This window comes from Aquarana catesbeiana, linkage group LG05, assembly GCF_042186555.1.
Source record: "Aquarana catesbeiana isolate 2022-GZ linkage group LG05, ASM4218655v1, whole genome shotgun sequence".
In the NCBI taxonomy this organism is placed as follows: Eukaryota; Metazoa; Chordata; class Amphibia; order Anura; family Ranidae; genus Aquarana; species Aquarana catesbeiana.
Window position 1 is genome coordinate 316283672 of NC_133328.1, and position 16390 is coordinate 316300061.

At 42.4% G+C, this 16390-nt stretch overlaps 1 protein-coding gene across 2 annotated transcripts in view; it reads left to right on the forward strand.

Moving 5' to 3' along the window:
* Nucleotides 1-11011, forward strand: part of ZNF622 (zinc finger protein 622) — a 35065-nt gene extending 24054 nt beyond the window's left edge. For both annotated transcript variants that reach the window (XM_073630854.1, XM_073630855.1), the window contains exons 6-7: nt 8763-8906; nt 9886-11011. In XM_073630854.1, the coding sequence (XP_073486955.1) occupies nt 8763-8906; nt 9886-10013 (272 nt within the window). In that variant the 3' untranslated portion in view covers nt 10014-11011. The remainder of the gene's footprint in view (nt 1-8762; nt 8907-9885) is intronic.
* Nucleotides 11012-16390: the final 5379 nt, after the last annotated feature.

Here is a 16390-nt window from a genome sequence, read left to right on the forward strand (position 1 = left end):
CAAATGAAATTTTTATTATTTTTTGCCCACAAATAGAGCTTTCTTTTGGTGGTATTTGATCACCTCTGCGGTTTTTATTTTTTGCGCTATAAACAAAAGAAGAATGACAAGTTTGAAAAAAACGCATTATTTTTTACTTTCTGCTATAATATCCAATTATTTATTTTTTTTAAACAAATTTTTTCCTCAGTTTAGGCCAATACGTATTCTTCTACATATCTTTGGTAAAAAAAAAAAAATCGCGATAAGCGTATATTGATGAAAAATTATAGCGTCTACAAAATAAGGGAAAGATTTATAGCATTTTTATTATTTGTTTATTTTTTTACTAGTAATGGCGGCGATCTGCGATATTTTTTTTTTTTTTCGTGACTGTGATATTGCGGCGGACACTTCGGACACTTTTTACACTATTTTGGGACCATTCACATTTATACAGCGATCCGTTCTATAAAAATGCACTGATTACTGTATAAATGTGACTGGCAGGGAAGGGGTTAACACTAGGGGGTGATTGAGGGGTTAATCATGTTGCTAGGGAGTGTTTCTAACTGAAGGGGGAGGGGACTCACAAGGGGAGGAGACCGATCGGTGTTGCTCTATACTGAGAACACACATCGGTCTCCTCTCCTCTGACAGGACGTGGATCTGTGTGTTTACACACACAGATCCATGGTCCTGCCGTGTTACCGGGAAATCGTGGGTAACACTATGTCCGCCGGGCACGCGCATCAGGTGCCCAGTGACACGGAGGGCGCGCGCGGTTGCCGCCGGCAGCGCTCGCGCCCCATGATGGGCTGGGAAGACGAGGGCGTCATATGACGCCCTCCCAGAACGAGAGCCGCGCGGTTAAAGAAATGCCTCCCCTCGTCTCCATGATCTTAGAACACCATCGTTCATATGGTGTGATAGTTAATGGACTTGGTTTCCTCGCCCATATTGAGTGTAAAAAGTGAGAAATTTGTGTGTAGCGGAACTTCTCCAGCTTACTCACACAGTGGCTATAAGATGGTGGACCCGAAGAGTTGAAGAAATGCCCTATCCTGTATAAACTCTTGTCTGTCCACCAATGAAATGCTTGTATATTGTTCCCTGGAGGAAAGAGAGGGTTGTGAAAAATATGTGCTAAAGGGTGCCACGCTGAAGTAATTTTAGGGAACTTATGTAGGGAGTCGCATAAGGCTATCGAGTGAGACAGAGACGGGGACAATATAGGAGGTCGGGATTTGGGGGCACTGAAATTGGGGGTCGATTGTCTCTCCATAGCTACCCAGTCCGTTTTGGCGCCTCTAGAATAGAAGATAGAGACCTGAGCTAGTTGGGCTGCCTGGTAATACCACCAGAGATTGGGGAGTCCCACCCCCCCCCCCCCCCCCCCCCAGAAGCTTGGAACTGGGTCCGTTCCTCCCCCAAACCAATTGAACTATAGCTGATTGTAATCTAGCTAGATGGGCCTTGATTATTGGGATGGGAAGGAAGCGGAACAAGTAAAGGATTCTGGGTAGTAATGTCATTTTGACAGCATGGACTCTGCCTAGCCAGGAGAGCCCTAGAGATGACCAATGTAATAGGTCAGTAGATAATTCCTTATAGAGAGCGGTGTAGTTAATACCATACAGCTGATCAATCGACATGGCCAAGTTAATTCCCATATAAGGGATAGTTTTATATAATGCCATATAAAAGAAAAATGGTCTTTCAGGTGCTCAACTAGGGAATGGGGGGGTTGAAACATTCAGGGCCTGTGATTTAGACATGTTAACCAAAATCGTGAAGCAATTTAAGAATATTTAGCGTTGAAATGAGGGGGGAGGTGACAAACAATAGGATATAATCCACGAAAAGGGCACACTTATGGGTAAATGGACCACATTTGACGCCATGGATGTCAGGATGGTTCCTAATGGCAATGGCCAATGTCTCAATGGCTATAGCGAAAATTAAGTGGACACCCTTGCCTAGTTCCTCTAGCTATGGGGAAAGGTTATGGTGAATAAATGCCCTTCATTCTGACCTGAGCAGACGGGCAAGAGTAGAAGGCTTCTAGCACACTGGTGAAATTAGGGCCGAATCCCCATCTGTTCAAGATAAAAAATAGGAAGGACCAAGAAACCGTGTCAAAAGCCTTCTGAAGGTCTGGTGACAGTAAGTAGCCCTCTTGTGGAGAGCCCCCATCCCAACCTGACTTCATAAGAGAGATCACATCAATCGCTCGCCTTACCTGGTCTGGACCCTGCCCGGCATAAAGCCCACCTGGTCTATATATAATTACCTATGAAAGAGGCTAAGTGATTGGATAAAAGTTTTTTTCTAGAATTTTCAAGTCATTGTTGACCAGTAAGATAGGCCTGTAGTTCCCCACTTCACTGTGGTCTTTGCCCCTTTTTGGTATAACTGAGATAAATGGCGGGTAAGTTGTAGGGTCCAAGGGTTTGCCTTTCCTCAGAGCGTTAAATTGCCGGACAATATAAGGTGAAAGAATGTTTGCGAAAGCCTTATAATAACAATTAGAAAACCCATCAGCCCTTTGATAACCTCCAAAAGCTCAGATTCCAAAATAGGGGATTCAAGAAGGGAGCAGTGATTATCTGCTAGAGTGGGAAGGGGGGTCCCCTCCAGGAAGGTGGCAAGGTCTCTAGGGTCCTCATTCCTGTTCTTGCTATACAGTTTGGAATAGAGTGGTAAGTGTCCATAATACGGCTTGAGTTTTGAGTGGTATCACCCTTCAGGTACCTAATTTTGGGAATGGAGATTGTGCGGAACTTAGGGGACAGTTTGCGCGTTTCGATCCTATTTTGTCTTTTTGGGTGTAGAGACTGGCTCCCTGCCATCTCAGACTTATTTCCGCTGCCAAAGTGAGGGCTAGGTTCAGAGCTAACCTAGCTGTGTCAAGGTTAACCAAGGTAGTGGGAGTGGGGTTACATTTGTGAGTTTTGCGAAGTAATTTGAAATCCTTTTCGAGCTTGTCTGTGTCTACCTGATGCTTCTGTTTTAACTGAGAAGCTAATTGAAAAGGCTTACCGCGCATCACCGCCCTATGTGCGCCCCATAAGGCACATCAATCAGGAAGAATTCCTGCAATTCCTTTCCTAACATAGTGCATCTAATCGAGTCGCTCAGGAGGGATTTGTTGAGTTTCCACAGCCGCGGGCCCGAAAGAGAAGGGTCCTTAGATTCAACAGAATTAGGGAATGATCTGACTGTGCTATGTCTCGGATAGAGGCCTGCAATGCTTTACTGATGTCTAGGGTGGGGAGAAACACATGGTCAATTCTTGCGTATGTTTTATGAGGTGCCGAATAATGTGTGAAGTCCCATAAGGAAGGATTCATCTCCCTCCAAATGTCTACCAAACCCAATGAGTGAAAAAGTCGGGCTATGCGTAGGCCTTAGGGGGCCTTTTTAGCTGAGGTATCCCCATGGCCGTTTTATCCAGTAGCTGATCAAACGCAATATTGGAGTCTCTGCCCACTACCAGCCGACCCTCAAAGTGGGGAGAAAGGGTAAGCGGCATCTCTGAGAAAAATTTAGCTTGACCCTTTATTCGGGGTGTAATATGAAATGAATGTGTATAGACAGCCATTGATATGTCTTTTGACCAGGATGTAGCGACCCCCCCCCCATCCTTGATTATTTGGGAATGAGAAAAGGACACTGCTTTGGAGAAAAGAATAACCACTCCCCCTTTTTTTTTACCTCTGCATTTGCTAGGAAAATGGTGAGAAATCTATGAGGTAGGAACACTGGATTAAAGGGAATCTCCTGAAGCAGGATGATGTCAAGACCCTGGGAATGGAAATGTTTGAATGCCTTACATCTCTTTATCGGGGAGTTAAGGCCTTGTGTATTGTGAGATGCCACTCTAACAGAACCACCCTGCTGAACTGGATTAGCCATGGAAAAGAGGGGAGAGGCACAACTTCAATACGTCGTTACTTACTAGGCTGTCCTGTCTAGTGTCCACGTAGAAACCACTCCGAGAAGGCATGAGTTTGTGGCTTTTCACAAGAGGCCAAAGCCTCCGCACAGGTTTCGGAAAGAAGGGAAGAAACGTGAAATAGCAGAAAGAGAGATTGTAAAGGAGAAGGAAAGCTGAACCAGGAACTAGAATCATTCCATGTTCTTTGAAAACAGGGCCGGTAATGCCAAGTCCCTGTTCCCTTAAAGAGAATAGAAATATGTAAAATATACAAGAAAAAAGAGTGTTTTAATGATACAAATGCAGATTCAAATAATAGAGGATTGTACTCACAAACATGGAACTTGGATCACATGTACACCAGGATGTATGTCTCCCTTCCTGGCCTGTATGGCTGAGTTGGCTCCCAGAAACAAGTGGTAATGATGTGGGATGTCACTGCAGACTCTGCTTCCTCATCTCGTCAGGCTGTGTCTGCTATGGGGCACGCGCACGGTCCAGCCGGCGCTGTGTGACGTTACTCGCGGCCGGAGAGGAAAGACGAGGTGAGTGAAGTGTCTCCTCTTTCACTAACAAAAACTGTTGCCAAGACTACATGTTTCGGAGGCGTGGCCGCCTTCAGTGACCCCCCCCCCCCAAGATAGTGTACCAAAAAGTGTATAAAAAAAAAGTAGTAGTAGAATAGGACAGGAGTACAGTCACAACTTAGTATCATGGGAAGGTGTACTTCCATCCAGTGGACCACAGCTGGTCAAGTAACGATCCAGAGGGAGAGTTCACCATCAGGGAGGGTTGGAGTTCCGATGTCTTGTTTCTGTTTCAGCTAGGCGGGCTGACTGGAAGGGAATGCTTGGAAGAGCTCTGGCGATTGGTTGGTTGGCGATTAAGATGAAGACGATTCTTGGGAGATGATGCCCAATTCAAGTAGTAGTCATTCTCCCTCTTGCAATGATGCAAAGCCGTACGTTTTATTCCTGAATTGAAATAGCAGACGGAAAGGGAAAGACCACCAGTATTTCAAAGATTTTTGGGATAGCTCCCCTAAGAGGGGTTTGAGTGAACTGCGTTGAATAGTTGTGGGAGACAGATCCGCAGATATTTGAACTGGATGCCCTTGTATGAAAAGGTTATCTAATTTCCCGAGCTTTCCTCATAACTGCATCTTTTATGGCGTAAAAGTGCAGTTTGACCACAATGTCTCTTGGGGGGCCATCCTAAAGAGGGGCTGGAGAGCCCTGTGTGCTCTATCCAGCTCTAGTTTGTGTTATGGAATGTCCGGGATGAGATCATTTAACGAGGGATTTAACTGATCCCTGAACGTCTATGATCGATTCTGGGAGCCCCCGAATCCAAAAATGATAGTGTCTGCTTCAGTTCTCTAGGTCATCCATTTTTGACAATGCTGTGTCTAGTTGTTCCTGCAGTGATTGGATACAGTTGGTGTTCTGGTTCGCCCTTAGAACTGTTTTTGGTCCACGGCCTGTTCAATGGCTTTTATGCGTGTGCCTAGACTCTGTAGATCCAATTTTAATAGAGTTGGTTATTTGTGCTGCAGTTTGTGCTAAACCAGTAGCCAGCATTTCAGAAAACTTTGTGAGGATCTGAGCTATGTCAGGAATCTGGCCTGGAGTGAGGGGAGCAGCCTGCTGCAGAGCATTGATATCTGTAGGGCTATGGAGCGGGGTTTCCAAGAGCCCCTGAAATGATCTGCCCAGGAGTGATTCTGTGGATATAGGAGAGACAGCTGGGAATAGTAAGGCACTTACTGGCATAGATGGAGGGTCATAAGCGTCCTGTAGTGCTGGGTGAGGGTCTACAATGGAGTCTGAGTCTACTGTATCCTCCAAGTCTCCTCCATGAGATATCGTGGCCACCATCGTGGAATGCCCCTGGGCCTGATTTCTAAAGCCGAGCTGGCGGGCGACTTCTCTCCTTTGCTGCTCTCCCAAAATGTGATGTGGTGCCCGGGGGTGTCCGCCATGCGTGCGGGTCGCAGGAGCAAAGATCCGCTCTCGTTAACCGGCCCTGAGGCCTTCACTCGTGGGACGGATCTCCTTAATCAAACCATTATCTTGGGAGCCGCCGCGCATGCGCCGCCTTTTTTTTTTTTTAAACCATAAGCATTCACCGAGGGGGGAACCATAAAGCAAGACTGTATTCAAGAAACATTTCAGGCTGTAATTTTTACCACAGGGGTATTTAATAAATACTAAGTGACTGGGCATGTCCAAAATTTTGAACTAGCTAAATGTTTTATGGCTCTGTTTTGCCAATCTGTGAATTTCCTCAAATTGTGGTTCAAAATTAAACAAAGATGCCTATTGGTTTCTATAGGTGGCAAGAATTTTTCATGTTGGCACCTTTTTCATCCATAAGATTGCCATGATTGTTCTCTGCAGAGGTAGTGTTAACTTGTTTCTTTTGAAAACATAATCTGTATGATGAACACATATATACTGTATGTGTGCCTGCAATACAGTGTTTCATAAAAGAGGCTAGTAGAAATAAAATAGAGAGATTATGGATATAAGACCATTTAGATTTTAATACTGTGCTTTTTACTGGTGCCAATGATCAGTGCTAAGCCAAACAGTGCAATGAGCTGACTAGGCAGGATTTCTAAAGCTTCAGCTATTGATTTAAAATTAAAGCAGGGTTAATTTTAGCAGCGATGTAACATTAGGTATTGATTTCAGGTTGAATAAAACCTACATATAGAGAAAAAGGGGAGAAGATGGCATGAGACAGAGATGATATATTATATCACAAAATGAAATAAATTAGTTTATATACTGGCTTCAAAACACTGTGCAACAGATCAATATTGCTCTTTGTGATGTAGAGTAGTATCTTTAACACATTTTCTAATTGTTTATATAGCAGGTGTCAGTACAGTGATAATGATATTTCTACTTAACTAGGAATATACATTTATACTCTTACAATGCAGTTGTGTGGAAAAGGTTACACTGTTATGCTTTGCAAAAAATCTTTGCTGGATAAAGCAATTGAAAAAGGATTGATTTTATAGGATGTTGCCAAAAGCTTACATATCCTGCACAGTCGATACAGCTCAGTTCCACCAGTGGTAACATGAATTTTAGCAACTTTTTACAGTAACAATCAAGCAATCTGTTAAGTGTAGTCTCTTAGATTTTGCCATCAACCTTTTCAAAGCTACCGTTGTAGTGATAGTTTTTTTTTTTTATGTGATTTGATATTTACAAATATATTTGTAAAATGCACATGACTGCACATAAAAATAACTTTGCTATGAATCCTGTTGCTCTGTTTATTTCCGTTTTGGACCAATAGGGACTGAATGTGACATTTTGCAATATTGTTCTGTCATTTGGAAGACCAAAATATATGCTAACAAAGCTGAGGTGTCTGTACATGCCATTAGGTAGGAACTCTGACAACAGCTCTAAGCAGGGAGTCCACCTCACCTCTTTGATGCCTAAACATGCATGTATACTAAGGTCTTTGAATCTGGCCAATGTAGGCATTAGCCTAAGCCTGGCCATACACGGTTCACAACGTTAATGGTCAGGCTGAATGCCATGTCGATTGATCGATCAAGTTGGGTACAGTCAGCCTGCCGGATTCTCGTATGATTATCGCTTGCGGCTGCTATAGCCGCAAGCGATAATCACGGCCTTCTCCTGGCGGGAGCACAATGGGGTTGATATACTTAAGGCAAATCCACTTTGCACTATAAGTGCACTGACTTTAGATCTGAGAGGAAGCTCTGCTGATATTATCTTCCAATCATGTACAAGCAAAAATGCTGTTTTTTTTTGTTTTTTTTTTTTTATTTTCCTTGCATGTCCGCCTTAGATCTACAGCGGCTGCATTTCCAAGTGCATTGCAGTGCACTTGTAGTGCAAAGTGGATTTGCCTTTAGTAAATAAACCCCAATGTCTCAGCAGGAGTGATTCTCCTGTCAGCACTGTCTGTGTTGATGGAGAAATAGTGCAAATTTCTTTCCTGCAACCTGTGTTGTCCCCCTGAATAAAAACAAAACAAAACTAAGCTAAAAAAAAACCTGAAATGAAAATACTTTTGCTTGGACCCCCAGCATCTGCCCCCTACTATACGTGATGGTGACATCTGGGTAGGAGGCAGGCTTAGAAATAAGCTGACCTTGTTTTCTTTAAAGTGAACCTGCTGCAATTTGCTTATGGATGTGGGGAAAAAAAGTTTGCTTTATACAAACCAAGGGATCCCACACACAACGCTTAATTTACAGATAGTGGAATTCAAATCTAAAATCCTTTAATTGAATTGCTTGAACATAGAAATATACTAAAACTTTGAAAGAGGGTATTAAAAAAAAAAAAAATAATAATGACTAAAGGCCAGCTATTGCAGCTTCCATATTTTTATTTGATAAGCCTACTTTCACTCTTCAAATGTGGGTTTCAAGGCAAATGGATGCCTAAGACCATTGATTAGTAAGGCCTATTGTTGGTAAGTTTGTCTGCTTCCTAAAAGTGTATAGTGAAAACTTTTGTTTTAGTTTTGGATAGAGTAAGGAAAGACTAATGCTTTTGTTGGGTTTTCTCTATCTTTGTACCATTGGGGAAAGCACGCTTAACTTCCTGATCCAGAGATAACGAAAGAGCAGTTTCCAATGTGAGAGGAATTTCTCTCTTAGTTGTTCCCAGAACAGATATTCCATTTCCCCTTTCCCCACCCTATATAAAAAAAAAGAAAAAGTGTTTTGCCTAAAGGTTTATTATGACAGCATTTTATGCGGTTGAACAGATCATTTAACTACTGGTTTTGTAACATGCTGCAGTTTACTCTTTTAAACAGAACACATTCATTTTGTTTACAGGTGCTAGGATTGGTCATCGCTCATTAATGAGATACTACAAACAAAATTTTGGATTGTCCAGAGCCGTGGTTGTATCCAGAAACCAAAAAGCGGTTGGCCGAGTCCTACAGCAGTACAGGGCTTTGGGATGGACTGGAGGGACTGGTAAGTTTATTGCAATAGCAGGAGTTGGAAACTGGCTAAACCTAATGACATTTATCAAGTGCAATAAAATAGCTATTTGGGACACTGGCAACGTAAAGCAATAGGAGCAGCTTGTGCTGCATTTAAAGTGGTTCTAAAGCCTCAAGGTTGCTTACCTTTCAGGCATTCTATGCAGGAGCCCCCCAGCCCCCCCCCCCCATATTATTACCTGATCCCGATCTGATCCAGTTATGTGCACAAGAGCGGCAGTTCTGTCTCCCTCCTCATTGAATGTGGCGTTCCATTGGGGGTATGCGCCAAAGAGTATGCTGTCTCAAACACCAGAAAAGTAGGATCTGGACTGCTGTGTGCAAAACCATAGCATGGAGCAGGTAGGTATAACATGTTTTTTGTTTTGATATTAAGAAAAAGGTTTAATGTTACTTTGCGACTGCCCCACGTAGATACATATACTGCAGCAGGGCGGCCACTCTGTGTCAGATCACAGACCTAGTCTGTGATCTGACACTTCTGGGTCTGGGCCGCGCTGCTGGCGACCCGTTTCTGCTGTGATTTAGAAACAGCAGGAGCCAATCAGTGGGTGGCAGTCGGCGGACCCCCTGATCTTTCTGGAGATCAGCAGAACAACAGTCTACCTGTGTAAACAAGGCTGATTACTGTTCTTTGAGAAGGGAAGACAGTGATCCTGTGTTTCTGCTAAGCAAGAACACCTGTAGTGTGTGTGTGTGTATATGTGTATATATATATATATATATATATATATATATATATATATATATATATATATATATATATATATATATATATATATATATATATATATACATTAGTTTTGCATTTGAAAAATATTACATTGCAATTTTGTAATAGCTTTGATTGACCTTGGTTCCTTTTTTTTCCCAGCAGACTATTTGAGTTATCTAGAAAATATATTGTTTTATCAAATTCTAAATTAATTTTATAACTGTTGCTTACACAGGTGGTACCCTTCAGCATGGTCGTGATATGAAATATATACAGAAGATGAAGTCTAAATGGATGTTAAAAACTGGAATGGCTAATAATGCTACAAAGCAAATGTATTTCAGATCACAAGTCATGTTTTAAATTCCTATCTTTTTTTTTGTATAGAGATTGTGGTTGGCATTCGATTAAACACTTAATTGCTACTGTTAGTTTATTGTCAACTGTTTACCACTTGCTGCATCTAGTGGTTATCATTGAAAGTTAGGCCAAGTCATGCATTCGCCAGAGGAAGCCACATATGCAACAGTGCCTTACTAAATCTCCTTTATGTAATAGTCCATCATCACCAACTGCACTACCAATGAGTATATCAAGCCAGCTATAGTTGTCTTTAAACTGGAACTTTACCCATAACAACTTGATAAAAAAATAATTTTATTTTAGAAAGGAAAGTGCATTCCACATTAATAATTATGCTACCAAAATTTGTGTGCTGTGAATTGCCTCCAGCATTGCTTATGTTTCTTCTTGCTGGAGTCTGCCATTTTGTTGAAGCCCGGGCCCCTGAACAGCAGTAAATCATAAAGTGGAACTAAAACCATCCATTTAATGGTTTCAAAAAAAAAAGTTACATTCCTGGAATGCTGGGATTGCAAACTGTCACATTTGCTTGTGTCCTCAACCAAACTGTGAAACCATCAAATGGCTGGTACCATAACTGATCACATGTGCAGCACCATGGCAGTTGCTGATAAAAGAGAAGCAGCTTTCTTGGCTGTAAAGGAAAGGAGGGTTTAATTCCACTTTAAGGCTGTTAGCAGATCGGCCTCTACAAATTCAGCAGTGCCTAAAAATGGAGAGGAACTGAGCATGTGCAGAACAGGGTGATCCAGTGTATTACTGGATTTTAAACAGTATAGGCACTTATTTTTAATGTATTGCATAGCTATACCTGCAAAAGGGGCCAGCATGAATGACGTAATTTAGATGTTCGTGGCATGTTGGATTGTACATTCAAGGTATATGATGATATACTTTTTTTTTTGCAATAAAATGTACCAGTGTTCTTTTGGTGCTGCTGAGGAAATTGTACTTTAAAAAAAAATTGCTATTAATTTAAATAAAGATTGCCAAAATACTGACGCTTTGTTGTTTGCATTGTAAAGAGAAAAAAGAGAATCTGTACAAATGTCAGTATATTTACACATACGTTTTTGTGCAAAGTGAAGAACAGTACACATTATGAGCTCATACACAAGTACAGAAAACAGGATTGTTCAAGTGTTGCTCAGCTTCAGGTTTCAAGTGTCACGGCAGATCCTGTTTTTAGGTTTTCTCTATGTTTAGGTAAGTTTGTCCTGATGATAATGCTGGCGGCTTATTCTGAAACTAACAGTTGCCATGCTGGTCCTCTGGCTTCAGTACTGTGAGTTACTAATCTAAAACATGACTGCAGATGAGAACTTCTGCCTTTCCTGATCTACATACTTTTTCCAGCACAGTGGAAAATATTGAAAATATTGAATCCTAATAACTACTTTTAGAAGCATGTCAACAACTGCAGAGAAAAGATTTACAGTTGTATGCAAAAGTTTAGGAACCCCTGACAATTTCCATGATTGTCATTTATAAATATTTGGGTGTTTGGATCAGCAATTTCATTTTGATCTATCAAATAACTGAAGGACACAGTAATATTTCAGTAGTGAAATGAGGTTTATTGGATTAACAGAAAATGCACAATATGCATCAAAACGAAATTAGACCAGTGCATAAATTTGGGCACCCCAACAGAAAAATTGCATCAATTTTTAGTAGAGCCTCCTTTAGCAGAAATAACAGTAATTACTAATTAATGTAATGAGTGTCTGGATTCTGGATGAATGTATTTTGGACCATTCCTCCTTACAAAACATCTCCAGTTCAGTTAGGTTTGATGTTTTTCACACCTGGATCCTCTGCCATTCCTCCTTGCAGATCCTCTCCGGTTCTATCAGGTTGGCTGGTAAACGCTGGTGGACAGCCATTTTTAGGTCTCTCCAGAGATGCTCAATTGGGTTTAAGTCAGGGCTCTGGCTGGGCCATTCAAGAACAGTTACGGAGTTATTGTGAAGCTACTCCTTCATTTTTTTTAGCTGTGTGCTTAGGGTCATTGTCTTGTTGGAAGGTAAACCTTCGGCCCAGTCTGAGGTCCTGAGTACTCTGGAGAAGGTTTTCATCCAGGATATCCCTGTACTTGGCCACATTCATCTTTCCCTCGATTGCAACCAGTCGTCCTGTCCCTGCAGCTGAAAAACACCCCCACAGCATGATGCTGTCACCACCATGCTTCACTGTTGGGACTGTATTGGACAGATGAGCAGTGCCTGGTTTTCTCCACACATACTGCTTAGAATTAAGGCCAAAAAGTTCTATCTTGGTCTCATCAGACCAGAGAATCATTTCTCACCATCTTGGAGTCCTTCAGGTGTTTTTTTTTTTTTTTTTTTTTAGCAAACTCCATGCGGGCTTTCATGTGTCTTGCACTGAGGAGAGGCTTCCGTCGGGCAACTCTGCTATAAAGCCTTGACTGGTGGAGGGCTGCAGTGATGGTTGACTTTCTACAGCTTTCTCCCATCTCCCGACTGCATCTCTGGAGCTCAGCCACAGTGATCTTTGGGTTCTTCTTTACCTCTCTCACCAAGGCTCTTCTCCCCTTATAGCTCAGTTTGTCCGGACGGCCAGCTCTAGGAAGGGTTCTGGTCGTCCCAAATGTCTTCCATTTAAGGATTATGGAGGCCACTGTGCTCTTAGGAACCTTAAGTGCAGCAGAAATTTTTCTGTAACCTTGGCCAGATCTGTGCCTTGCCACAATTCTGTCTCTGAGCTCTTCAGGCAGTTCCTTTGACCTCATGAGTCATTTGCTCTGACATGCACTGTGAGCTGTAAGGTCTTATATAGACAGGTGTGTGGCTTTCCTAATCAAGTCCAATCAGTATAATCAAACACAGTTGGACTCAAATGAAGGTGTAGAACTATCTCAAGGATGATCAAAAGAAATGGACAGCACCTGAGTTTAATATATGAGTGTCGCAGCAAAGGGTCTGATTACTTAGGACCATGTGATATTTCAGTTTTTCTTTTTTATTAAATCTGCAAAAATGTCAACAATTCTGTGTTTTTCTGTCAATACGGGGTGCTGTGTGTACATTAATGAGGAAAAAAAATGAACTTAAATGATTTTAGCAAATGGCTGCAATATAACAAAGAGTGAAAAATTTAAGGGGGTCTGAATACTTTCCCCACTGTATCTCTTTAACTATAAGGTTACAGATGGAAAATATCTTGTCAAGAATAAAAGGAACATAATCTTTTTTCAGACACATTCCTTAAAGTGGTTGTAAACCCTCCACTTTCAGTTTACCTCATTCTAATCTATATATAACAGGCAGCTGATCTCTGCCTGTGAAATTTCACTCACTCTTTCTGTTCCCTTAGAAACTGTCCTACAATCTGTAGTGATGTCAGCCACGCTTGCGCATTCCATAGAATTTTTAACGGCACTCTGTGTGCCGTTTCACTATCCTTTGCATGCCATTGACTTTCATTGAAAACGGCACAGAGAAAGAAGCCTTGTGATGCTGTGCTCACATCCTCTCCTTCCTGGTTCACCCCCTTGTGACTGTTTAAGACGTCATACAGGGGAAGTGAACCAGAGCAGCACAGAGAGTGATTTGCCGTCATCAATGGCTTAACTCGGTTGCCGTAGTAACGACAATCAAGATAGAGGCTTGGTTTAGACTTGGACAGGAAAACAAAGTAAGGGCGGAAATGACATCCACAAAAGATTCATCAACCAGTAGTAACAATGGCGCTGCCAATGCCCGGAAGAAACAAAATTTTAAAAAAGTGAAATAAGGTATTTTACAGCCTCGTTTTTGTCATATTTAAATGTGTATGGCTTACCAATACATTCCAGGATCATTATATTTAAAAAGAAAAAAAATGTACGAGGTTTACTTCCTCTTTATTGTGGACAGTTCAGTTTAACTCCCCATGGTCAGATATGCATGTCCTGTTATGGTTATGGAAGTACAGTAGCATACCTTTTTAATGTGCATTTGGCAACTTTTACAACAGTAAAACTTAGTGAGCATTACTATGCTGCTATTAGAATTGTATTTCTCATTTACAGGGTGGCAGCCTCAACTTGCATATTGCTAGATATGAGTATTCCTGGGTGAGTTTGGGTAGCCTTTTTGTCTGGTGACTAGTGCAAGAACAGTTATTCTGTAACTGCAGGCAGCCCTCCTAATTGGGTCTTCTTGCACCATGTGCAAGGTTGCGCTTGGCACAGGAATGAGTTGTGCCTTCTGTGCCAGTGGTCATTTTTTACTTTGGTTGTAAAGGTGGTAGGTTTTGTCACCTTAATGCGTTCTCTGCATGAAGGTAAAAAAACCTGTATGCAGCTCAGCCCCCAGCCCACCCTTATACTTAAGCACGATCTCCTTCCAGTGCTGTACCTGAGAGCAGTGGCTCTATGCTCTCCCTCTCCTCGCAGGCCATGTAGGCAGCAGGAACCATTGGCTACTGTCAATCACAGCCTGTGAGGAGAGAGCAAGGGACAGGTCCTGAGCCACGCTGTGTGTTGATAAGCTGGAATCTAGAGGCTGTTAGTGTTGACACTTAGCTTTTCAATTGCTTGGCTTTGACCAGATGATCATCTGAATGATCATTGTAGGACACAGCCTTGGATGTTAGCCAGGTTATATTGCAATTAACCCTTCCCTTCTGTCCAGATCTTTAGTGGTTTAAGTGCTGGTTAGCGAGGCAGTGGTCCTCTTGGAGGTGTGTTTGCGGTCGTTATGTTGGAATACTGCCCTGCAGCCCAGTCTCCGAAGGGAGGGGATCATGCTCTGCTTCAGTATGTCACAGTACATGTTGGCATTCATGGTTCCCTCAATGAACTGTAGCTCCCCAGTGCCGACAGCACTCATGCAGCCCCAGGCCATGACACTCCCACCATCTTGCTTGACTGTAGGCAAGACACACTTGTCTTTGTACTCCTCACCTGGTTGCCGCAACACACGCTTGACTCCATCTGTACCAAATAAGTTTATCTTGGTCTCATCAGACCACAGGACATGGTTCCAGTAATCCTCCTGTCCTTAGCCTTCAGTTTGCTGAAGAAAAGCAGACTTTCTTGTGCATCATCTTTAGAAGAGGCTTCCTTCTGGGATGACAGCCAAGCAGACCAATTTGATGCAGTGTGCGGCGTATGGTCTGAGCACTGACAGGCTGACCCCCACCCCTTCAACCTCTGCAGCAATGCTGGCAGCACTCATACGTCTGTTTCCCAAAGACAACCTCTGGATATGATGCTGAGCATGTGCACTCATCTTCTTTGGTCGACCATGGCGAGGCCTGTTCTGAGTGGAACTTGTCCTGTTAAACCGCTGTATGGTCTTGGCCACCGTGCTGCAGCTCAGTTTCATGGTCGTGGCAATCTTCTTATAGCCTAGGCCAGTGATGGCAAACCTTGGCACCCCAGATTTTTTGGAACTACATTTTCCATGATGCTCTACTACACTGCAGAGTGCATAAGCATCATGAGAAATGTAGTTCCAAAACATCTGGGGTGCCAAGGTTCGCCATCACTGGCCTAGGCCATCTTTATTTAGAGCAAAAATGTTTTTTTTCAGATCCTCGGAGTTCTTTGCCATGAAGTGCCATGTTGAACTTCCAGTGACCAGTAAGAGCGATAACAGCAAATCCTGCTCCCCATTCACACCTGAGACCTTGTAACACTGAGTCACATGACACCGGGGAGGGAAAATGGCTATTTGGGCCCATTTTGGACATTTTCATTTAGGGGTGTACTCACTTTTGTTGCCAGCGGTTTAGACATTAATGGCTGTGTGTTGAGTTATTTTGAGGGGACAGCAAATTTACACTGTTATACAAGCTGTACACTCACTACTTTACATTTATAGCAAAGTGTCATTTTTTTCAGTGTTGTTACACGAAAAGATATAAAATATTTACAAAAATGTGAGGGGTGTACTCACTTTTGTGAGATACTGTAAATATTCACAGCCTTTGCTCAATACTTTATTGAAGCACCTTTGGCACCAATTACAGTCTCAAGTCTTTTGAGTATGATGCTACAAGCTTGGCACACCTATTTTTGGGCCGTTTTTCCCCATTCTTCTTTGCAGGACCTCTCAAGCTCCATCAGGTTGGATGGGGAGCGTCGGTACACAGCCCTTTTCAGATCTCTCCAGAGATGTTCAATCAGGTTCAAGTCTGGGCTCTGTTTGGGCCACAAAGACATTCACAGAGTTGTCTCATAGCCACTTCTTTGTTATCTTGGTTGTATGCTTAGGGTTGTTGTCCTGTTGGAAGATAAACCTTCGCCCCAGTCTGAGGTTCAGAGTGCAGCAGGTTTTCATCAAGGATGTGTCTGTACATTGTTGCATTCATCTTTACCTCGATCCTGATTAATCTCCCAGTTCCTGCCACTAAAAAATGTCCCCACG